Consider the following 25,505-nt stretch of genomic DNA (forward strand, 5'->3'; position numbering starts at 1 on the left):
AACACCTGCCCAAGATGCCTGACTAGCAAAATCTGAATCAAAAGCAAGTTTATTCTTTGACCTTTCAAGATTTCTAAATTGAAAAGGAAATATTGTTTTCAAAATGCAGGCACATTTGCTACAGGCATCTTGAAAAGTCCTTAAGTACCATATGCCAAAGCCTCACTTTTAAATTAAAAAACTTTTATAAATTTAAATATTTTTCTTTTAAAAAACATAAAACAGGATTACATCATAATCTGGAGGCAGAACTGAATGATAGATGCCACACAAAGTCCCCACCCTGAAGCTTTTACCATTTTATGAAAACACTGATGCAAAAAGGCAATTAGATCAAGAAGCTGAGATCATTATAGATGTCCAGCAACGGACTTAACTGCAAGTTTTAAACATACATTTGAAGTAAGAAAAACTGCATGCATTTAAAATGATAACTACGTCATTTTTGCAATTCTCTTGGCCACTCTCATTTTCCTCTTCCTAGAAGGCTTTCTGGTTCAAAGCCTCTCTGCACACAGGTAATAGTGAAGTTTTTATCTTCAAAAACCTTAAACTAGTAATAAATAAAATACTAATTTACAGAATACACCAGTTATCAGTAAGAAATCAAGACGCTAAAGGCATTTATGGTTCCTAATGATTATCCCATGCTGAGGCATTTACAAGTCTGCAAAATAAACCTTTTATTATATGCACTAGGTCATGTATTTGTCTATACATACGGAATTTACAAACACATACACACAATTGACTAAAATTAGAGATGTTAGGCCAAATAATATGGTAATAACCAGAAATACAAACAAATAACCAGAACCAAAGTTCTGCAGAGGCAAGAAGATTAGTCTTAGGCTGCTAACTTGTGAATTAAGTGTTTTCTGTTTTGTTCAAAAACTGCTCTGTCGCAGGCTTGAATCAAACGGAAAACTCAAAGAAATCACTTTAATTCTCTTGGCCTCAGTGACCTGCAGGATTTCAGTAGCCACATGACGGTTCTGAATATATAGCTGTTAATATTAAAGTTGCGAGATGCACAGAATTGTAATAACAAGGGCCTTGGAAGCACCTGGGAGTTACATAATTGTTATATTGAAATTTTTCTGGGTTATGTTTGATTGTTCAAAACACATAAAATACAGCCATCATTGCAGAGCAGGCAGGAGGCAGGCAGTACCTACCACACCATAACCTGCTACACTGCACATGAGACAGCAACATGTCCTTGCAGCAGAGTCAGTCACCCACACCCTGGGCAGTACTAGTAAACATGTAGCCAGCAGATTCAAGAGGGAAAGGATCCTTCCTCTCTGTTTGGCCCTTGTAAGTCTGTATTTGGACCCTTAAGACTGTATCCATTCCCAGTTTTTAGATGGAGGTAAACTTTTCTCAGAGGTGCACGGTTATTGAATGGGAAACAACAGAAACAAAACTGGAACATGTGAAAGTCTGATTACTTATTAGCATTTTTTTTAATCACAAAATAAACACTGCAACAGGTGACCCAGAGAAGTTGTGGAGACACTGTGCTGGAGGGCTGGAGAACCTGCTCTGAGGAAAGACTGAAGGAGGCCTTTTTTCTCCCTGGAGATGAGAAGGCTCAGGAGGACCTCACCACAGTATTTCAGTACCTAAAAAGTGTCTACAAAGGAGATGGCAGCTCTCTCATCACAAGGAGCCACATGGAAAAGACATGGGGAAATGCGTACAAGTTGCACTGGGAGAGTTTTCATCTCTATATAAGAAAGGAATTCTTACAGTGAGAACAATCACTGGAACAATCTCATCAAGGACACAGTTGAGTCACCATCACTACAGTTTTTTGAGACGCTATTGGACAGGGTGCTAGATAATTTAATCTAGACTTCATTTCCTGTGAAAGGTCCCGAGCAGCAATATCCCACTCCAGCCAGCTACCCCTGTTCATAAACTGAGCATGACATCATATGGTGTTGAATATCCCTTGGGCTAGTTTGGGTCAACTGTCCTGGCTATGTCCCCTCCCAGCTTCCTGTGAAAATTAACTCTATCCCAGCTGAACCCAGGACATTGTTTTTGATTGTCGGTGTTCCCATTACCACACCACACTTTTCAGGTCACAATCCAGCAGACCAAGGGTTTTGCCTGTACCATGAACATCATGAACATGTTCTTGGTGACCACGTATGTATTGGCTGACATCCAACACAGGTGACAGCTAGTCCTTGCCATCCAAGAGGTGAAAGGGGAGCCTACCTAGACCAACTTAAAAACCAGAAGGCCTCTGCAGGCTGAGGACAACCACTTTGGGGTTTGTCTCGTGCAACTCCTGTCCATGCCCCGAACGCTCGGTTTCCCGTGAAATGCCTGTGTTCCCTGTGCCGCCAGGCCTGCGCAGCCTCTGCCTTTTCCTCGTCTTCCTCCTCGTGGCTCACCCGTGTGACGCTTCAGAAGCCGAACTACTAAACTTCACCAGCCTTAGCGAAGGCTCGAATGAGTCCACCCCGCAGGCGCCCAAACCGCCACCAACGGCCACCAACCGCCCCGTGCAAGCCTCCCGCAGTGCCAATCCCCACCCCGCCCTCTCCACGAAGCGCTCGGCGGGCCTCCCGCCCGGCCCCGCGCTGCCGCCACGCCCCCTCCCTGGGCCCCCGCCCCCTTGTTTACCCCGAGGCCCCGCCCCACCGGCGCTTCCTTCCTGGCGGTGGCCGTGACGTCAGGGGTCCCGGAGGCAGCGCGAGGGCGGCGGGGGTGTGGCGGAGCGGAGCTGTGACGAGCGGGGAGGAGGGGAAGAGAACGGGCGCGAGGCGGCGGGGGTCGCCCCCAAGATGGCGGACCAGATTCCGCTGCACCCGGTGCCGCGTAGCACCCAGCGGAGAGCGGCCTATTACACCAGCGCCGCTACGGCGCAGAGACACAACAGGTACGAGCAGGGGAGGCACGGCGGCTTCCCCCTTTTTCTTCCCCCCATCGTCTCGAACGGCGGGCAGGGCGGCCTGTGCCCTTCGCCCAGCCCCGTTGCCCTGTGGGGCTTCGGGACCGCCTACTTGGTCCGTGGGGAGGCCCCGCTGTAGGCCGAGAAGCGGGGTGTCCGCAGCCCATGGCTCTTCCAGGCCTCCGCAGTCCTGGCCGCCCTCTCGGCCCCCGTAGGGGAGCGCATCTCGTTCTCCCCGTGGCCCGGCGGCGGGGCGGGGAGCCGGGACAGGCCGTGGTGGTGGCGGCGGTTGATGCTGCAGGGCCAAGCGGGAGGATGCGCAGGGCGCCGTCTGCTCTACCGCTCCTGCCGCCCACCCCGCGCACACCCGTGCGGCCTGCGCTCCCTCGGCCCCCTGGGGCGCCCGCAGCTCCGCGGAACTCGGGCCGCTGGCCGGTAGTTTACTTATGAGCCGGATGCTCTCGGTGGGTGGCTTCTTTAGGCGTCGATAGTAAATATGTGAGGTAGTTATTGTGTATTAGCACGGTGAACGTTGTTGAATGTAGGAATTACAATAATGTTACCTGAAAAGTACTATGTCGGTGGTTACAGCAATTTGAAGAAGCCAGTTTAAAGGTCTGACGTCAAATTAAGTTTTCAGGCAAAGACTGAATGTTTCTTTATTTCCCATTATTCTGAATAATTTCTGGGTGTACTATTATGAGCAAGGAAGAAATTTGCTCCATTACTTTGGTTTGTCCATTGGACAGCACTTTTGCTGGGCAGGATATATGATTATAGGTAGTTGTTTAAGCTTTGTGTTTTTTTCCCTTGTTTTTTGTAGAACGCTGGTTGTGGACACAAGAACTGAAGGGATCAGCTGTAGGATCTGAAATAAATGGACTTTCTAAAAACACAGTAGTTGGTGCTGTTGTTTGAATTCAAGCCCAGTGATAAATCTGTTTGGTCATGAATACGGTGTATTTACGTCTTTGTCTGAAAAGAGTAACTAACACAAAAGGTAGTTTCAAACTATGCAAAATATGTTAGGCTTAAATTATGTTGTGTTGATTCTTAAACTAGATAAAAATATTTTCATGAATGTTCATGACCTTGTAGGACAGTCTGCCATAGTTGTAGTTTTCCCCATCTCACTAATACTGGAATGTCCGATAATTTGTAGTAGGTTTGTCCTCTGTTTTGAGGTAGTGTTGTAATAATCACTGTTCCTCAGAGAATTGAACCAGGGGAAGCTCTTGCTGGAGTCTGTGAGCTTCTCAGTAGATGTTGTGCTTTGGAAGTAAAAGGGAAAAGGGAAGATTAGGTTGGCAAAAACTTAGTGCAGACCATGAAAGGTATCAGGTGGTTCTATTGTAGCTTACCCAGGAGTGTTTTGGTGATTTGAAAAATGCTATTGATATGACAGGTTGAGTTCATAAATCAGGTAGATGCACAGGTTTACTGAAGGTATGTCTGCAGGCAGTAATTACAGTTATATATACATACTGTTTAAACCTCGCTTGATAAGCAGATTTGGCAAGCTCTAAGATCTAGCAAGGAACTGCTATTTGTTGTGGATCTGCTTCTTCCCCTCTATCTTGTCTGATCAATATCATCCTCCAAAGATTGTGGATTAAATTATTTTGGTTTAGATTACATTTTTTACAATTACAGTCTTTCATAATCTATGTTTTTTTCAAGTGATGGTGACATGTATTTCATTTACTGATCTGCCACACAAATGATTATCTATGATTCTCATTACTTATGTTTAACTAGTTGTAGATTTATAAGACCTTTGACATTTGACAGGTGTTTTATTATGTTTCTTTATTTTGATCACTTGATTAAAAACATTGCTTTTTTGAGCTCTGAGGATTAGAAGAGATATATAAGCCTTTTCACTCACTTTAATTCTTTATATTTTTCTTAAGATGAGTTGAGTAGGCTGGTAATTCTACTTGAAGAATACTGTACCCTGGATTTGTGAGAGCACCTGTCATGTACTTTGGAAGGTGTTCTATGGACCTGTAACAAAAGCATGGGAATGCTTATGTAGATTCTGCTGCAAGTGTCTTGTGTAAAGTCAAAGAGGAAGTTCAGCAGTGCAGAGAGTTGAACTACAACTTGTAAGTCTTACAACTCTAAGCTAGTAATTGAACTACAGTTCGTATGTCTTTATGAATGATTCATCCTGCTTTTCTAATCTTTATCTTCAGCACAGACTTCGATGAAGCCTTGCATTCCTGTGGAAACTGCAGCAAAGGTCCCAATGTTGCAGAAACTTTTAAGAATGGTGAAGTCACTGAGGTCCCTGATATGCATAAAGTTATCACATGCATATATACAGGCAGATTTTGCCTAAAAGAGCGTAATTCATACTTCTGAAGATGTCTAGAAACAAACACCAATTAAAATATAATAGAGTTGGTATCTCAGTACTGCGTTTTGGGGTCCCGCAAGAGTCTCTGACTTGCTGTGATTTATTTCTTCAGCGAAGAACTTAGTCTTTTGAAAGTCTTACACGCAGATCCTTAACTTGATTGTGGTAGTGTTTTTAACTCATATTGATTGCCCTGCTACTGTGCAGCATCAGTTAATACAGCTCATCTGTTGCTGACCTTTAGTGGCCTCAAAGCTAGTTTGTGGGATGATTTTTTTTGCTTGAGCTAAGCAGTCTGCAGGAGTCTTTGCCAGTGCTGCTGTAGTTTGCTTTGTAGTGAGGATAAGGACTTTCTCATTCAGTGCTTGTTGCTAATGTGCTTTGTGCTTATTTTGACATACTGATAGCTTGTATTTTAAAACTAGAGTATGTTTTTCCTCACACACCTAAAGAAATTTTGATACATACCTGAGACTGAGACCTTCTGTATAAAATTGTAGTCAGTTAAGAACCATGAAATGTCCAAGGATGTACTTAATGATTGAATATGACAAGATTAATGTGTTTTTATATATTCATTTTGTATATATTAAGACCTGTTTGAATAAAAATTACAAATACATATTAAATGTTACCTGTGGTTCAGTGAACACATGCATCCTTTTTTGCTTTTATTTCTGGTGTTTAAGGGCAACTTATTCCTTTTGCAGTAGAAATTCAGGTTTTTTATCTTCTGCCATCTCAGATGGATGGAGAGCACTTGTTTCAGCACTTTGTCCTTCAGCATGAAGGATCTGCTATCTACAGGAAAAATAGCTGCTGCTTGGTGTTTACAGTGTGAAGGGAAAAGAGGACCAAAAAACATCCAGCCTCACCTTAATGTGCAATGAGACTTAATATACTTGTTCTCCTGTGTTTGACTTTTATTTGTCATCATCAGCCCCAGAGTAATCAACTGCTAAACACAGGGAGGAAATTAAGTGTGCAGTTCCTGTTTTGTCATGTGAAGTCAATGGAAGGAAAACAAGAAAAAGTAGACAACCCTCATTTATCCATAAGCAAAATACCTGGTTTGCTCAGGTATCTTGCACTTGCTGTTGTCCGTGTATGCTCATATTCAGCTTAATAGGGCTAAGGTGTGAGGTGATGCAAGTCCTGAGCTGGTACCAAAAAATCAGGTCTTAATAGCTGTGTCCAATATTACATAAATTCACTTGCACTCTGGGTATTCACGAAGGTAATGTAATGAAAAACACTAGCTCGCTGGAAGGAATCCTCTTACATGCTTATTCATCATATGGATCACAGTATCATACTTACAAATCACCGCAGTAGATATATTAGGTGGTTGCAGTAGGGCAAATTGTGGAACAGATCAGCTGCTGTCGCTTGTTTCTGTGGTTTGATCACTGATAGAGCCACTCTGTTTTAATGCAACTGGCTATACTGTTACTTTTGATTTCTCATTCTTTTATGTCATTAGTGAAAAAGAAAATTACACAAGAAGGAAAAAAGAACAAAGTAATAGGATAATATGTCCTTTGTCCAGGTAAACACAGGATATTTGTTGCTTAACAACTGGTGGATTCTAGCTTTTTTCCTGTTATACATATTTCACATAAAATAAAAAAAATCCAGGCAAAATGGAATGGAAGTCTGCAGAACTCAGAGTTTGCTGAGAATTCACGTGCTTCCCTGATAGTTACAAATGTCAGATTTTAATATTTTGAAGAAAGTAAGCTGATTTGATATAGTGATTACTGTTCTAATGCTTTTCTTTTGAATAAAAGCTGTTCCAAGTGATTGTGTAGTTCTTCTGGTTATGATTTCTGAAGGTCTTTGACTAGGCTTCACAGATATACAAATGCCAACAGATAATACTAGGTGCATGTAGAGTAATTTTGTGATTTCTTTTAATTTCTAATGTTATGAAGTGAGCTTTGTTAAAATACTTCGATACCTAGTGCCCGCCTTCAGTTATTAGAAGTGCATGTCCTAGTTCTGAACTACAGTGTGATTTTTCATAGTTCAGATGTTATTCTTCATATTCCACTGGCAAATGATATGCAAGGTTTTTTATATCTGAAATGTAAGAATTAAGAATAAAAACTTCCTCAAATAACTCAACGTTATTTACTGAGATCAGGTAACAGTCAGAGCTAATAGGACCTAACAGCTCGTGTAGAATGGTGTTCACAGAAAGCTCATAACTTCTTTTGCCATTACTGTGGGTCTGGAAAGTCTTGCAAAATGTCCATAATTGTTAAAAATAACCTAACTTTGATACGTATCAGTAGATTTTATCTGTAGCATGGGATCTATGCAATGATACTGGGTATCTCTTGCAGCTTTTCTAAAATGTTGCTAGTTCATACAAATCTCCGTGCTTCTGAGTGTTAAGAACAAAAGTTCTTACAATATTTGGGCAAAGTTTTACAGGTTTTATTTAAATCTGCGCTTCCCCTCCACCCCCAATTGAATGGCTGTACATATTTCACCCTGAAAATGAGTTTGAAAATGGTGGATGAATCTGAAGGATTGACGATATTGATATTAATTCTGAAGATGGAACTGAATTTACTTTTGAACATTTGCTTTAAAACCGCTGTTGCAAAGTGATAGTAACTTCTTCAAACATTTGTTGTTTGACTAGAAGCAGTAAATTGTTTAGTCCAGGGACACAAACTGTAAATATTTGTTCCTTTTTTTTGGTAGAAATAGCATTGTTAATGCTATTCATCCTACTGCTCAGGATATGGTCACAGAAACTCCTGAAAGTTAAGCAGCTGTGGGAGTGTGGAGGACTGGGTACTGCTTGTTGATTGTCTGCATGTGTACTGGCACACTTGCACTTGCTCTTGGAGAAAGCTCATAACATCATCCTCATTCCTATCTTGTGATGCTTTGTTTAAATCAGAGCCCCTCTCTTGCGTTGTTTATTATTTCCATGACGCACCCCCTCAGCCTCTTCTGTGACACATGTACAGAACTGGCAACTGAGCGGATGCACTATTACAGATTAGTCTAACCCACTTCTCTGTAGGACAGAGATTTCTTTACTGGAGGTAGCAACCTTCAGTAAGGGGATGTATTGATTATTACCATGATACCAAAAATAGCAGATGCGACAGGTTCAGCTCATACTTGCTGGAAGTGTCGTGAGCTCTGAACCGAAAGTGGTATTTCTGATAAGTGTTTTACATTACAGTTACTAAAATAGGGATGTTGAAGTGTATTGGAAATAAGAACACGTTAAAATACAAAGCTGTATGTTATGCTGATATATTCAAATGTTCATTAAAATATGCCTCTGTCATTTGTTTCAGCATATGGAGGAATGGATCAAATGCGACGCAAAGAAATCTCTGTAGAATTGTAGCTAGAAAAATTCTCTATACCGTTATGCCATTTTCAATGCCATTCTTAAAAAGCAGATCAGTTCCCTTTTACAGGATCATTATCACACTCCTGTCTTTTACTGACTTCAGCTGAAATTCAAATTGTTTCTCTGTTTTGCAAAGAAAAATTACTTTTCATTTAAAAAGAAATAAAAATCAATGTCACTGTCTTGGACAGAGATTCAGAGTTGTTGTTTAGAACTACATCACTGAGTAATTTTTAGTCTGAATCTGAGATGCCATCTCTTAATTCTGATTCTTCCAGCAGAGTTGATTGCATGGCACCTTTGTACTTGGGATGTTGTATTTGTATAACAGTGGTCGGGTCTCTGTTTTCAAGACTCTCTCAAATTTTGTACCACTAGTTTTTAGAAAAATAAGGTAGCAGTGTTTGTGTTTGCCTTTTTTTTTTTTTTTTTTAATGTATGTTCTGTGCCCATTGTTCACATATTCAGTTTCCTGGATAGCATATTGCTTTGTTTGCTGAGGCCTTTACTCATAGGTTAGCATTGCTTGTTGAATCTGGCACCTGATTTGGGATAGGTGTAGATTCTGAGATTATTTTTTTTTGCCTGGGACAAAGGTCAAAGATAATAACTTTTGAAAGATGGCCTTGCCATGTGTTAATGTTTTCAGAATTTTAATGCAGTCTGTGTTGTCATTATTTTAGTTTTTGTGACTTTTGCTTTTCAGAGCAATTTTTGATTTAATGGTGCAGGTAATAATATTTCATGCATATAGAGCTGTTCACAAAAGCAACTGTAAAATATTTTTATATACAATGACACTTTCATTGGTGTCATACCTGAGAAGCAGTTTAATATTTTGCAGATATAAATTTTGATGGCAAAGGACCTTTAAATGATTTTAGTAATTAATTGCAGTTCTTCGACTTAAAATTACTTAGAACTGTGTACTTGGAAAAAGTTCTCCTTATGTTTGTTTGTTTGGTTTTTTTTTGCCCTAGTAATACTCTTTCACGCCAAGATAGGTTTATAGACAGTCATAATAATTAGCATGAATCTTCTTAGAGTGATTATTCTGATCTGAAACATTTTAATCACTGGGCAAAAAATGTTTGAGAACTTCAAATTGCTATTGCAGATGATGCTGTCTTTTGCAATGAGCACACGTGACTGAGTGTGCAGTGGAACAAACTTTGTCAACATATTTCCAAGGTTGTTCATGTTTAAACTATTGGTTTTGTCCTATACTTGCATGCCTCCCTGATTTGTATGTGTAGTATCTAAATACAGAGATTTGTGGTGCTTGAGCAGGCATTTAGATTGCAAAGAACAGGGAGAGAAAACAATTGATGGGGCTACAATGTCAATAACAATACCCAGTGACAGTTATAAAATGGTCCCGTTGTTGGGATCAATATTGTACCCTACTAATTAAAAATAGGGTTCTAGTGAATGTAAATGATGTTTACTCAGGTTCTGCTGTGTATTTAGGTATTTCTGGTACCTGTTTGTTAAATGCAGAGACTTGCTCATCTTGTCACGGGTAGAAAAAGATCTTATATTAGTGCTTTGTAACATAAACAATGGGGAGTAACGAAGGGTGCCTTTTTTTCGTTAGGGCTTTATTATGCAGATCTGAATTTGCTGCATCTTTATACAACTCTGGTCAGAAAGTGTTAGCTAGGAGAGAGAAGGCAAATAGCATTTAGAATATTTCCTTTATGTAAGTGTCTGGTGGAACCTGTAGTTTTTAGTACCTATGATTTAGCAATTTTTGGTAAGCTACTAATGAAAGGAAGCTGCCTTGGTTATAACTGTAGTCTGCTTTTAGATCTTTATCTCAACAGCTATAAGGGTTTTTCCCTCAGCTCTGCATGGCAAAAGCTACCAGCTTTTTTTTTTTTTTTTTTTTTCATTTTTTTAAAATTGTACTAGTTGATCAAAGGTGCTGCCTTGTATTTTTCCAGAACGTCTCTCTGCATCATTTGTAAAAGGCTGGGGGCAACTTGATTTATTTGGTCTTATTGTAGTAAATATTATTAATCTCAGTGACATGGTCAGTAGTAAACTTGCTTGCATACAGTAGAAGTAGTTTTTCCTTCTGTCTATTTTGTCATCCAATGGGTAAATATGCACTGTGATGGGAGTGTTGTAACAGGCTTTTAAAGATCCTGTTATGCTAGGACACAAAAGCACTGTTGAAACTAGATATAGATGTTCAGCTTTACAGATCTTCAGCTTCCTTAAAAGCTGTCTAAATGTGTGTTTGGTGGTGTTTGTTGTTTTTTTACGTTTGTTTTTTGTTTTGGTTTGGTTTTGTGTGTTTTGTTTTTGTTTTTTTTTGTTATAACTGTTGGATTAATGTGGTTAGTGTCATCTTCCATGTAGACATCTCTGACACATCTGTCTCTAATAATGCATATAAATTTTTAATAGGTTTATTTTGTGTGTATGGATTTTTTTTAGGCCAGGACTTGGAGTCAGAGACTTAGAAGTAATGCTAATTAGGGGTGCACTTGCATTAGAGGCACAACTGAAACTGTATAGAGACAAATAGTGGCAAGCTCTAATCAGTTCTAAAAACTTCTGAAAGAGTTTTTTTGTGTTTTGTGTTTCTTTCAATTTCATGCATTTACCTGTAGAAGGTTTTTCCATTTTCTGCTTCTGTTGTAATCTAGGAACAACATGATTGTTTTGTAATTTAACTGAATTTACTGCTGTGTAAATCATAGAGGTGTTTGAAATTATAGGGTAAAAGTAACTTACAGTCTTGAGAAATGAGAAGAATATTTGCAAAAGTAAGTGTCATTTGATTTTTCTCAGGTTGCTTATAGCAAAGCAATCTGTTTTATGGAGACACTGGATATTTGAATAAGAGGAGCAGTTCAATGAAAATGCATTATATACTTATAAGCCTGGTTACGGATGAACCTACATTTCTTAATAATTTTTTTTTGTGCTGTTGTGCAGTTTCCTAGGATTTTTTTCCTTGTTATAGATTAGGGTCTGAACAGTTATGACAGTGATACAGGCAACCTACAGCAGCTGCTGCTTTGGTGGTTTGTCCTTTAAGAAACAATTCTTGCTCTTTCTATAAATATGCCTGTCCCTTTCATCGTTATTCCTATTGCATCTCTACAATTTGTCAATCTCCTTTATCCTCAGACTGGGAAGGTGTTAATCTGGTTAACCCTTGGAGGAATCATTGGAGGTAGAGCAGGACATGCCTCAGACACATTGTGCTGCCTACTCCCTGTCGTGGTTTAACTGCAGCTGGCAACCAAGCACTGCACAGCTGCTTGCTCTGCTCCACCCCCTCACCCCCCCCACCCCCACCCCCCGCCAACAGTGAGATTGGAGATAGAGTGGAGAAAAAAGTAAAACTCCTGGGTTGAGATCAAGACAGCTTAATAGGATAGCAAAGTAAGAAAAACAATAATAGTAACGATAAAAGAATATACAAAATTAGTTACACACAATGCAGTTGCTTATCACCTGGTAATCAGTGTTCAGCCTGTCCCCAGGCAGCAGTTCCCCTGGGCAGCTTCCCCCAAAATATATGCTGAGCGTGACATCATATTGAATATTCGTTTGGCCAGTTTGGGTCAGCTGTCCCAGATGTGCCCTCTCCCAATTTCCCATGCACCTGGCGTGGCACAAGAAGCTGAAAAGTCCTTCACTACTCAGCAGCAACTAAAACATCAGTGTGTTATCAACTTTATTCGCATTGTAAATCCAAAATACAGCACTATAACAGTTACTAGGAAGAAAATTAACTCTATCCCATCTGAAAGTGGGATGCTGCCTCAGTCTTTCCTCTGTCCATGGCCAGTGCTTGGTGGGATGGGCATGGTCATACTGGGAAGCAGTGTAGCTCAGCTGCCAGTAACTTTCTCAGCTTTTCTACTCAGGTGCCCAGGTACTTCCCCTGCTGCTTCTCTTCCGTGCTACTCTGCATCCCACAGCCATCTATGTCCAGTTCTTGTGTAGACTCATGGCTGCACATTCCTTTTCCTTCCCTCACTAGGTTTGAGAAATACTGCTTTAAGAAATCAGCTTTGTTTTTCCTTCTTGTGAATTATGGTATATAGCGCAAGTGGTAGGTGGCAAAGAAACAATATTTATGCAGTATCTGACAGTGCTTCTATCCTACCTGGGTTTTTTGAGCAGGCAGGTAGAAAAATCCGTAATAGATACTGCTTCTGCTTTTGTTGAGTAAAACCAGAAAATCAGGCAGTCATGATTGCCCTGCGCTTCACACCTTTCTGCTGCACCCTTGAATATTGCTCTTTTAGAACAGTGGAAGGCTGGCAGAAAATACAGAAATAATTATGGATCCAAATAGGTAGCCAGATTAAATTTAAATTAATTAAAATTGTTTTCATTACCAGTTATGGAACCCATGGAACTTAGCAACTGCATCTAATTTGGCAAACAGCTATCGAAGTGGAATGATGGTGATACAGGTAACTTGAGGCATCGTTTTCATAGCAGGGTTTTGATTTTAAAATGTTTATTTTACATCGTTTCTTTTCACTTTAATCTGTTAAATGATATTCCTAACAGTAGTCAGATTTTGTTGAAAGTTGTTTAATATTAATGTTCTTTTTTTTCTTGGGAAACCAAGATTTTTGTCAAGATAGTTGTCTTCATACCTGACTTAGCACTCATGCTGAGAGTTTTGATGTATTCACTCTGGCTTCTTTATTCATTTTGCTTTCAGTGCTTCCCTATTTTAATAAAAGTTTCTAGGATTATACTTAATTGATTTGTCACTCAAGGAAAATCAGCACTTCAAGCAATTAAGTGCAGAAAAATACTAGGTAACAAAGGCATAAAGATTTTTGTCCTCATCCTGGTTATGAAAAATCCATTATTCATTATCTTATTGTTTTTAAATACTGAAGTACAATTTTCCAACACAATAGCAAAATTGCTTTTGAAACAGAATAAATTGCTTGCTAGTTCAGAGGCTGTATTTTGAAGTCAGGATTACTAAACATGATGGTGCTTATGTACATTATCTTCACTACTTGGTGAAGCTCCATATTTAAAAGTGCAAATCTAGATACTGATTGTGGGAAAAAAACCCATTTGTTTATAATATAATGGAAAAAAAAACCTAAAGGAATTACGGTATGAATGTACTCTGCAAATATTACCACACTTACAAAAGTGGATTTAAATATTATGTATGTCTGTGAGTGTATTTCTCAGCCAAGTCTCTCTCCCACAATTCTCTTGCATTAGCATGTTCCTTTAAGAGAGACTTTAACCATGTTTGCTGTGTTACCTTTGTGTAGAAAAAATACTATTTTCTGAATCGGACACTTGTTAACTTTGTACAGAAGTCAAAGGGATCTCTTAGATATTACAAAGTATCTCTAGTACAGCTAGCAGATTGTGATTTCACTGGATGGTGTTACAAATACATTATTAATTGTTTGGATGTCTAAAAGCAAAACACAATGCAACAGAAAGCTCTGTATTAAAACTGATAATGTAGTTTTCAGATTTAACCAGGAGAGATTATATTGGGTTTCTCTATCAAGATTTTGGGCTGAATACTGCTCAGAGTGCTGTTCTGTGTCAGCAGAACTTCCCCCTGTTCAAGTGGGGCCACCTGGAGCTGGTTGCCCAGGATCATGTCCAGACAGCTTCTAAAGATCTTAACGGATGGAGATGCCACAACCCTTGCTGATGCTTAGTCATCCTCACAGTAAAAAAGTGTTTCCTGGTGTTCAGACAGCACCTCTTGTGTTGCAGTTTGTGCCTATTGCCTCTTGTCCTATGACTGGGCACCAGTGAAGAGAGCCTGACTTTGTCTTCTTTGCAGCCTCTCTTCAGGTATTTGTCGATGTTAATAAGATCCTGCCCATGCCTTGTATTTTCCAGGCTGAACAGTCCAAGCTCACTCAGCCCTTCCTCATAGGAGAGATGTTCGAGTCCCTTAATCATCTCCATGGCCCCTCATTGGACTCTTTCCAGCATGTCCATGTCTTCCTTGTATGGAGGAACCCAGAACTGGATGCAGGAGTTCGGTGTGTGGCCTCACTAGTGCTGAGCAGAGCGGGAGGGTCTCCTGCCTTGACTTGATAGCAATATTTTGCCTAACACAGCCCAGGGTACCAGTAGCTTTCTTTGTGGTAAGGGCACATCACTGGCTTATGTTCAACCTGGTGTCCACCAGGGTCCCTAGGTTCTTTTCTGACAAGCTCCTTTCAAGCTGGGTTGCCCCCAGCACATACTGGTGTGTGGGGTTGTTCCTCACCAGGTGCAGAACTTTGCACTTGCTGAGCTTCCTGAGGTTCTTGTCAATCCATTTTTCCAGCCTGTCGAGTTTGTGCTAAATGGTGGTACAACCATCTGACCTGTCAAACACTCCTTCCGGTTTTGTGATCTGCAAACTTACTGAGGGTGCACTCTGACCCACCATCCAGATTGCTAATGAAGATGTCAAATGGGACTGGACCAGTACTGACCCCTGGGATTTACTGCTAGTTATTATCTAGTCCAGCTAGGCTTTGTACCAGTGGGAGATTGGACTAGATGATCTTTTGAGGTACCTTCCAATCCCAAACATACTGTGATACTGTGATCACCACTCTCTGAGCGTGGCTGTTCAGCTGGTTTTCAGTCCAGCTCGCTGTCTGCTCATCCAGCCCCTGCCACAGCTTGTCTATGAAGATTTTATGGGAGACAGTATCAGAGACCTTACTGAAGTCCACGTGGACACTATCCACTGCTGTCCTTTCATCTACCAGGCCAGTTATTTCATCCTAGAAGTTTATCGTGTTGGTCAAATATAACTTCCCCTTGGCGAAGCCATGCTGACTATTCCTGAGGATTTTCTTGTCCTTAATATGCCTGGAAATGGTTTCCAGGATGAGCTCCCCCATGTCTTTCCTAAGGATTGTGGTAAGACTGACAGGCCTGTAGTTCCCTCAGTCCTCCTTCTTGCCCTCCTGAAAGCCAGTCTTGCTAGTAAAGAGTGAGGCAAAGAAAGCATTCAGTACCTCAGCCTTTTCCATGTCCTGTATAACACTCTCATTCAGCAGTGAGCCCACATTTTCCCTAGTCTGTCTTTTGTCACCTATGTGCTTACAGGCTTGTCTTTGCCATCCTTGTGCAGATTCAATTCCATTTGGGTTATGGCTTTCCTAGCTTTGTCCATGGATGATTGGACAATGGTTTTTTGTTTTTGTTTTTGTTTTTTTTTTAATTCCTCCCAGGTTACTCATCCTTACTTCTACCCTAGCTGTGCTTCCTTTTTTGTGTCTGAGTTTAGACAGGAGGTTCTCGTTCATCCAGTCAGGCCTCTTGACACTTTTGCCCAACTTCCTATTCATTGGGATGGAAATCTTTTGAGCTTGGAGGAGCTGTTCCTTGAATACTAACCAGCTTTTTTGGGCCTTTTGTTCCTTCCAGGGCCTTATCCCATGGGAACTCTTCCAAGCAGTTCTTGAAAAGGCCAGATATGTTCTACTGATGTCCAGGGTTGTGAGCTTGCTTGCCAACCTCCTTTCTGCCCTAAAGATCTTGAGCTCCATCATCTCATGGTCACTGCAGCCAAGGCTGTGTTAAGCCTTCACATCTCCATTGACCCCCTCTTTGCTTGGTGAGTACAAGGTCCAGCAGAGCACCTCTCCCTCATTGGCTTCTCTAATTACTTGAAGGAGGAAATTATTGTCAAAGCACTTCAGGACCCTCCAGGATTGCTTATGTCCTTTTGTGTTGTGCCTCCAGTAAGTATCAGGGTGGTGAAAGTACCCATGAAGACTAGGGCTTGCAAATGTGAGGCTGCTCCTGTCTGTTCGTAAAGGGCCTTATTGCTTGTCCTTCCTGTTCTGGTGGTCTGTAGCAGACACCCACTAATGTCACCTGTCCCTGCCCGCCCGTTAATTCTAACCCAGAAACTCTCAGTTGGCTCCCCAGGCAGAGCTCCACACACTCCCAACTGCTCTGTCACTTAAAGGGAATGGATTTTTGCTTTTGTTAATTACTATTTATATATGGATTGTTTTGAGGCTGCTGTGAGGAAAATGGGACAGTCCCAGGACACACATTGTAAGAGATGATTATACAATACAGCTTCATAAAAGTCCAACTTACTGATACTGTGCCAAACACTTTTTTGTGTGTGACTCAGTCCTTTTCTTTTGGAGTTTTTTTGCTTGTTTGTTTTCTCTGAGCTCTAGGAATTATTATTCACTATTCCCAGTGCAAGAATAATTTCAAGGTAGATAAATTGCATATTACACAAATAATTGATGATAGTCTACTAGTCTCCCGAACTGTAAAGTATTTGAGAAATTCTAAAAATACATATGCAGAACATATGTTGATTTATTCTGGTCAGATACTTTCTTCATCAGCTCTTTGAATTTACATACTGCTTAACTACCATTACCAATAGTGTCAGGTAATATTTTTTCCTATTTAAAAGCTTTTGCTTTTGTGTTCAGTTTGATGTGTTCTTTGTGTGTTTCGTAAGCATTTATGCAGCCAGTTTTTCTGAGCATATGTTCTTCTTTATGGTGCATTTTTATTGATTAGGTTTGTTGAATGTGTTAGAGCATAAACATAGATGATCTTTGCTTGACTATAATGCTAAATTATTTTTTTTTCTAATTAATATCCTTATTAGCCATTTTAATAGTCTGTGAAAGGAAACCTAATAGTGCTATTTCTTTCAGTCATTTTCCCAATTATATAAAAATATGAACTGAGTAAGTTACTCAATTCAGATGCACTTAGGGGAATTTTCATATCAAATATTCCAGTGTTTCGTCTTGGCATAAAAAGCATTCCAGAAATGTAAAACTGAAGCGGAGAATAGTTTCTGGAGAGGAAAGGACTTTCCTTAGCTTGGTGTTGTTTCCATAGGTCATACAGGCGAATCTGTTTTGACTTGCTGAATGTTTTTGTGCAGAATTAAAAAAATAACTATAATGTTTAAGTAGTTAAAACTAAGATACCAATGAGTTGTGTAAAAGTGTGACTCATGTAGAGGGTTGTGCACACAGAACTAGGTATCAGGAAAGCAAGCTAAAGAAGCTCAGTAGAAATCTAGTCTGTAGTTCCATGAAAACTCAGTCATTTGCATCTGTTACAAACTATGCCAAGTAAATTCTGTGTAACAAAATCTTACAAGGAATCCTTTGAAAAGTATGAAGCTACAGCTCTGTATGTACAAATTACGTAAGAAACAAGAATTTCTCTAGAGTGATATATACTATGATTGACAATGATTGCAGGCCTTTTTGCTGTATCACACGTTTTTAACTCAAATTGGAATTTCTTGTTGATGTGTTAGCATCAGTACCTGAGCTATTTAGATGAAAATATCTCTCTAATAAAGTTCTATATAGCTAAAAATAAGTTTTTTACTTCAGGAGATTTCTAGTAATAAAAAATTACGTATTGGCTATTTACTTAGTATCTTTATTTCATTTTGCCAGGTACCAAGTGGAAGATGAGTCCTCTCATTTGGATGAAATGCCGCTAATGATGTCAGAAGAAGGCTTTGAAAATGATGAGAGTGATTACCATACTCTACCAAGAGCTAGAATTTCTCAGAGAAGAAGAGGCTTAGAATGGTTTATCTGCGGTGGCTGGAAGTTTCTTTGCACTAGGTTTGTTACATACCAGTATTTTTAATGAAACTATTAAATGAATTAAGTAAATAGTAACTGTGTGTTGTGCAATATGTACAGAGTACCAGAACACAATAATTTGCTTGTCACACACCTTTTTGATTATTTTGCCTCCATTTTCCCTACTACGATGTTACCAGCTATTAAAAAAAGAAGTTCTTAAGAGCTGCTGCTGTGTACTTCTCCTGTCTGCTTCACTGACTTGCAAGAGAGGCTTTTAAGAGAGGTCATGTGCTGAACTTGTACTAGTCTGAGATCCATAATATGGCATATAAACCTGGTCCTCCCTTCTACTCAAAACTACATCAGGGTATAGGGGTTGAACTTTATTTTGCTTTTGATGGCATTAGTGTTTTAAGTTGACTATATATTTTTTTTGTGATGCCACTGAAAAGAAAAAGCAAATTCATTAACTGATGATTAGTTGACGCTTCAACTTTAAAGGTTAAAGGATATGCGTAACTTGTGGCCTTGGAGTGAATTACAGCCGGAATTGGCTCTTGTGATTTGGTTCTTATTTAGAAGCTTTTGTACTAAACCCTGCTGCATGCAGTTGCATTGGAATAGTAACTTTCTAATGAATTGATAGAAAATGTCTAAATACAGAAATTGCTATTAGGATAATTGAGATACATGAGATTTTATCTCACATGTTAAAATCTGAGAATCAGTCAAATGAGTGAAAAGAATAGCAGATGATTTTAGAATTGATTTAGATAGAAGTCTTCACAGGTGGTTTTTATGGCTCTTAATAAATTCCAAGAGACCTGATACTATTTTTTTAACTTAAACAAAGCTGTATTTGTGCACTTAGATAAGTAGTTTTGTTATATGGGGTTTTTTTTAATATGGTTTTACTGTTGGCAGAAAAATAAAATCATTGTAGAAGAAGTAGTCACCACAGATTAAACAAACTTATCTGTTATTAATTTTATTATAGGGAATAAGTGTTGGGAAAGTAACAGAAAGGAAGTAAGGTAGCAAAGTTCACAAAAGTAGTGCCTGTATGTGCAAATGATTTTTGGAAGCAATGTTTCTGTTAGAACTACTGTTGTTTAAATGAAAAAATAAACCAAACCAAAAAACACAATACATTTTTAAGTTTTTAAAGAGGCTGTTAATCTTTCAGGCATATGCAATACCTTTCAAACAATACACTTCAGGTGAGTTTAGCTCTTAAAGTATTAGCTACTGTGGTTAGATTCCTGTAAGTTTCATGAAAATAGGTAGACCAGTAAAGACTGCACCCTGTAGCTCCCCCAACAGAAAGTTTACAGTGTTTTGATAGAAATGGGCAATTGCAAGATGAGTTTATGGTGGAACGAATTAACAATCATAAGAGAATGTCACAAGAAAGTGACATGGATACCGAGGATTGAAAAATTCCATGTTCACAGAATTACAGAATGGTTGGGGTTGGAAGTGACCTCTGGAGATCATCTAGTCCAACCCACATGCTAAAGCAGGTACACCTAGAGCAGATTGCACAGGAATGTTTCCAGGTGGGTCTTGAATGTCTCCAGAGAAGGAGACTTCACAACTTCTCTGGGCAGCCTGTTCCAGTGTAAAATAAAGAAGTTTCTCCTTGTATTCAGATGGAACCTCCTATGCTTCAGTCTGTGCCTGTTGCCCATCATCCTATTGGTGGGCACCACTGAAAAGAATCTAGTCCCATCCTCTTGATATTCACCCTTCAGATATTTATAAGCATAAATAAGGTCTCCCCTCTCAGCTTTCCCTTCTCCGTGCTGAACAGACCCAGCGCTCTGTCTCTCATCGTAAGAAAGTTGCTTGCTTTTTAAAATTGATAGGTAGATCTCAGCTTTAAGTGTACCTCAAGCCTGGAAACTTTCAAAGTTATTCAACTTATTAAATAGAACTTGAGTTGTATTTCTGATGGATTTTTGAGAATAAAATGAACAAGGAAATTGCATTATGGATTCATTATTTTGCCACATGTTTTACATATGTTACTGCTAATGTAGGTGTGTGTAAAAGAAAAGACCTCACTAAGACAAAGGCCTTAGAAGAATATGACTTCTGCTTCACTGGTTTCCTCAACTGAATTTGGATACAGTCAAGAGTCTATTCAGCCTTGGATTTATACCTAGAGGCATTTAATCACATTAATGTTTTCTATAACAGAACATCATAGCAGATAATTTTAATTCCTAGCAGAAGCTTGAAATTTCAGTAGGATGTTAGCAGCCAGAAGATACTTCCACAAGAAAGGTGCAGTTATCTGCTTAGATAGGATGGGGAAAATTAGCTCAAAGGAAGGTGAATCACATGACATCTTATGTATTGGTCCAGTCAGGCTCGATAAGAACCTCATTTTGGGTGACCACATCTGAGTGAGTATAGTGAGTCTCTAAATACCTGTCACGGTGATAGGGATGTTTCTTCTGGGCTGAGAGCACCATTGAGGCTTTGTTACTGGTGGAATTCAGGGATGTGCAGTCAGTGTTACGTTATTCTTTTTGATGGTTTCTTGTTATAATAGATCTTCTGAAGTTTTGCTGGACCCCATACAGTACCAAAATTTTTGAAATGCCTGTTTTGCAGTTCGTAAAGTTGCCTAGGGTCATGCCAAAGATCATACAGAAAACCTGAAGGCTACTGTATTGTCATACATCCAGTTATTGCTTACACTGTGTAGTAGGAGGAGTTACGATGTTTTTAAGTGGTGTGAAGTATCAGTTTGGGATAGAATTGGGTGTTGATTCCTTCACACTTGAAATGGAGAGGAACGTGTGAGAAAACAATTTTCATTTGTGTTGATGGTGGATTATTCATGTCATGCAAACAACTGAAACTTATTTCCAGAATGCAAACTGCGTTCTTTTAAGTGTAATGTGAGATTAAATACAGCGTAGCAGTCTGAAACATGTTCAGCTGAACAGAATTTAAAATTTCACTCTCTTTTTATGAAAACCACTATCTCATACCTGAAACAGGGCAAGGTTGAAATCTCAACTTCCCCATCCAGAATTTAGTTTTGTTCTTTAAACTAAATAGTAAATTTTTCTAAGCTGCAACAGAAAGATGAACACAATAAAAGACTGGGCATTTGTCCAGCTCAGGGGCCCCCGATTTCTGTTGGGTTCTCAGTGAAAGTCTTGTGTTTGTGTTCAGAATCACTTGTTGCAAACAAACAAAACCATACCCTGTAGGGTTTTTTTTTTTTGTCTGTCTTGCATTGCTAGGATTAATTGCATTTTTGTGAGAGGAAGTTTTCCACCCTTTTACTTTGTGGCTTCAGAATTTTATATTCTATAGATTTTTGTTGCTGCATCGCAAACTGCTACTGTTTAGTTGAAAAGGTTTCACTCTTCTGGCAGGAGCAAAAACTGAAGATCTTACAAAGTTCACTATACTTTATAATTGATTTTGTTAAAATCCTTTGTTTGGCTTTTAACTTCTGTTTAGACAATAGACTGATTGATTGAAGTTGTAGTGGCATGAACTTTATTTGTAAATCTGCAGCTCTTTAAACAGTTTTTTACATTTACAAGAAAAAATAATAATTAATTAAATATTTTCTTTGAGTTTGAACAAACTGAAGACTTAATTCAACCAATATAGCTTTTAACTTCAGGAACTTATTATTTCTTGCTTTCATAGAACAGTTAAAATAAAACTTTGTTATAAAGGGGGGCTGTTTGGGGGCTGTAATCATTTCACCTTTAACTTACAAATTCTCTTCAAGCTTGTGAAATTATAGTGCACATAGATCAATACTCCGGAGTTCTTTTGGCTGGATTGATTTCTTTCTCATGAGATTTACATTCCACTTGTTATCAAAAAACACTTTGTCCCTATGAAAATGGTGCCATTGAATGGCATTTCCATATGAAGTGAAGGGGATATCAAATGCTCGGATTAATTTAGGCTCTAAGATGGCCTGTACGCTTTCAATTAATCTGCAATGCATTTGTTATGCAGAAGCATGGGAAAATGCTGATCTTTTAAGAATGACATGACCACTGTGTTGCTTTTGGCCTGATTACTGAAGCTACCTGTTGAGTACAATAATTACAGTATGTTTTCTTTGCAGAACTAGTTTCTGCTACTTAAAGCCTAATAAGGAAAAGCTGACCCTTGCAGACAATATAGAGCTTTTGTGCTATCTTTCCATTCTGATGAAAATGCTGTTTTGTGAAAGATACTGGCAGTTAAGCTTGTAGGATAAAAGTAATGAAAAGAGAAAATAAAAAAAGCCTTTATGATTAGAGCTGTAGAGTCAGTCAAGGCTTTTACTTTAGCTTTTGACTTGGAAAGATACTCTCTATTTATGAAAACGTTAAGTGTCCTTATTTAACAATTACTCCAGGCTTTTTTTGTTGTTGTTTAATATGGCATCAGTTACTAATACGAAGACTGTGGTTATTGTTCCTTCAAATAAAAAAAAAAGTGCGTTAGGAATCAGGTTGGTAAAAAGCCATTTAGTAGATATTTCTTAAAGTTGTTTTATGAATTAGTTCATTTCTTCATATATGTAATCTGTTGGATTGATACAGGCAACATGGCTTGTAGGTAGCTTAAGAAAAAAAGCTTTCTGTGCATGTGCTGAGTTTTCTAGGCAATGACATTTGAAATAAATGCATAAATCAATGTGATTTTTTTTAATTGCTGAATCCACAGCATAAGGTGTAGTTTTTACATTAAAGATTTCGGAAAAATCTGCTGCTACATTATGTTTTTAGGATATTTTAGCTATTCTGATTTATCTGCTGATGATTGTTTCGTGCAAATTTAATAGGTAAAAGAAGCCTATTACAGGGTCCATAGCCTTGCACAAAAATAGTTTCTATATTGGGGAATGTTAATTTGCAAACAGATTAAGTGTGTGTTGGTATTGATAATCTGAGTTTCAAAAATAGTGGGTAGACTTTGTTCTTAAAAATCTACATTAATTTAAATTTATTAGGATTTCTGAGGCCAGCACGTCTGTCTCTTATTCTTCTTGTGATATAACAGTGATTACTGCTGAGACTGTAGAGTCTGGTTTTTTACTTTTAAGGTAGTAAAACTCATCTAAACCATTACAATACTGATTTCAGCATAACCTGTAATATTTCCATCATCTGACGTTTCCTTGTGTCTGAGAACTTGAGTGTTGTCAGCTCTGTGTCAATCAGATCCCTTTTATCAAAGATACGACATTTGTTTTCTAGTCAGACATCATTCTTGTCTTTGTAGTTTTTGTTATTTGCTAAAGTGATGGTCATTATGGCATCTGTTTCAGCTTCTCTGTCAATCTGTAATGGAAAAAGTCTTTTCAAGAAGGGGAAACTCCATGGCAAGGAAGGCAGTAGAGTTCAGTTGCTTTAGTCAAATGTGTAATTTTAGCAATAGAGAAGTCCTCAGTGTCTGAGGAAACTCTTCTGCAGAAGAGACTGTGCCTAGTCACGTGTTGAGTCTATTTACAATTTAAATTCAAAAACTGATTTAAGCAATGCCAGATTTTAGAGGCTGTCAGGAAATTTCTGCCTGTGGCCTTGTAGACAGAAGCTGTCATGCTTGTTCATTTTTCTGGGAAAAAAAAATATTTTCCTTGGAACTTTCTTGCTATGTTTCTGTTTCAACACTTCTTATTATACAGCTGAGCTGTCTTTTCTGTTTGTATTGTCCTTTCCACCCCCCTGCCCTGGAAGCTAATACATTTAAAGCTTCACTTCATGAGCAGTTTTATCAAGTGTAAATCTGAGCTGACACTGAGTGGAATCATTCCACCTTTTCCTGAAAGCACATAGCCTGTGTTGTTTCAGGTATTTTTACAGTTTGATAGATTCTCAAGATTAGGAGGGATCTAACCGAAAATACTTGCCCTTTTTATTGTGTGTTAGTTTACAGCTGGATGCAGTTGCATGAGTATTTGAGTCAGCACAAGGGAAGGGGCAAGAATTCACACCTTTGTTGTAGGAAGAGGGGGGTACTGACCACTGCAGCAGGATAGGGTCGCAGCCATTAAACTGATCGTGGAACTGTGACGTAGAAAGACTGCTGTTCATTTTGTTTTAAGTAATGATCCAAGTAATTTGATTTTTCTGACTTGTATGTTACTAAAAAAACAGAACTGAATTTTGAATGTTGAACTAATATTGTTACAATTTTTACAATAGAATAATTCTTGGTTTCTCTTTGAAAAGGATGGGGAAAGTTGCTGAATGGTTTTATATTTGTAAAAAATAAAATGCCAGTTTACATGCTATCAAACCAAATTGATGTCCATCCCATAGTGAAAATTTCAGGGAAGAAATCTTAGGAATCCAGCATTTAAGAATGAAGTGTTTTAAATGTCAACTTGTGTGTATTGGTCTAGTGACATTTCCATAACAAAGTGAATGTTGCTTTGAATTATTTTATTTATTGCATAACTTATAGTTTTCTTTAAAAAGAGCCTGGAACTTGGAATTCAATTTGTTCTTGGCAAAATTAGTTTTTAATTGGCCTGTAATAATGTAGGCTACAGACAAGAACATTTTGAGCGGGACTGTGGCGAAGCTATCAGCCTTCCTTCCTTGCGTATTTGTGTGTACCATGATTCTATAATTGTGGAAAAACAATGGGAAAGGACCTTAAGAGTTCATCCAGTCGATCCGTTGCCTGCACAGGATGAATTACATCTGTCACTTATGTCTGATCTAGCCAGATCTTAGAGACCTGCAGCGGTGGCAATTCCAGCCTCGATAAGTCTTTCTTTCCACCCTAGTTGTTAAAAACATTTATTCACACCACCCTCCCCTTTATTTATGTGCCACAGTTGAAGTCTGTCATTACTTAATCATGGTGAACCTAAAAAATAATTGTCCTTTTGCTCTTTCTTTGCTGTTTCTTACATACCTGAAACTGTATAACGTCCACACTCAGCTTTCTGTGCTCCACTCAGCTTTCTGTGCTCAACTCTGTTTCTTCTGGTGTATCTAGTAGGCAAGCCTGCCTTGCTTTCTAGACATGTAGTAGTTCTGTTGCTCTTTTGTGTGGTCTTTGTTTCCCCAGTAGGCCTGTTACTTGAAATTGAGTATTCCAAATGCTACTGTAAACCAACTGACATCTTGCTAACACTGGATTGAGAAGAAGAAATATACTCATGATTTGCTAGCAGTGTGCCTGTCCATCCTGACCAGATATATGGTGTGTGTTTTTTTTTTTTTTTTTTTTTCCATTTCATGCAGAAACTGAGTCCTTTTCTTCTGGGCAGTCATCTAC

At 38.9% G+C, this 25,505-nt stretch overlaps 1 protein-coding gene across 12 annotated transcripts in view; it reads left to right on the top strand.

Annotated features, from left to right (window-relative positions):
- Positions 1-2,665: 2,665 nt before the first annotated feature.
- Positions 2,666-25,505, top strand: part of ATP9B (ATPase phospholipid transporting 9B (putative)) — a 164,539-nt gene continuing 141,699 nt past the window's right edge. For 2 of the 12 annotated variants that reach the window (XM_065052252.1, XM_065052249.1), the window contains exons 1-3: positions 2,695-2,899; positions 16,066-16,255; positions 18,099-18,272. In XM_065052252.1, the coding sequence (XP_064908324.1) occupies positions 16,194-16,255; positions 18,099-18,272 (236 nt within the window). In that variant the 5' untranslated portion in view covers positions 2,695-2,899; positions 16,066-16,193. Of the gene's footprint in view, positions 2,900-13,028; positions 13,104-16,065; positions 16,256-18,098; positions 18,273-25,505 lie in introns of those variants that run through there. The other 10 variants (XM_065052260.1, XM_065052255.1, XM_065052253.1 and 7 more) reach the window with 10 other exon arrangements.

The sequence above is a fragment of the Columba livia genome, chromosome 2 (assembly GCF_036013475.1).
Source record: "Columba livia isolate bColLiv1 breed racing homer chromosome 2, bColLiv1.pat.W.v2, whole genome shotgun sequence".
NCBI lineage: Eukaryota > Metazoa > Chordata > Aves > Columbiformes > Columbidae > Columba > Columba livia.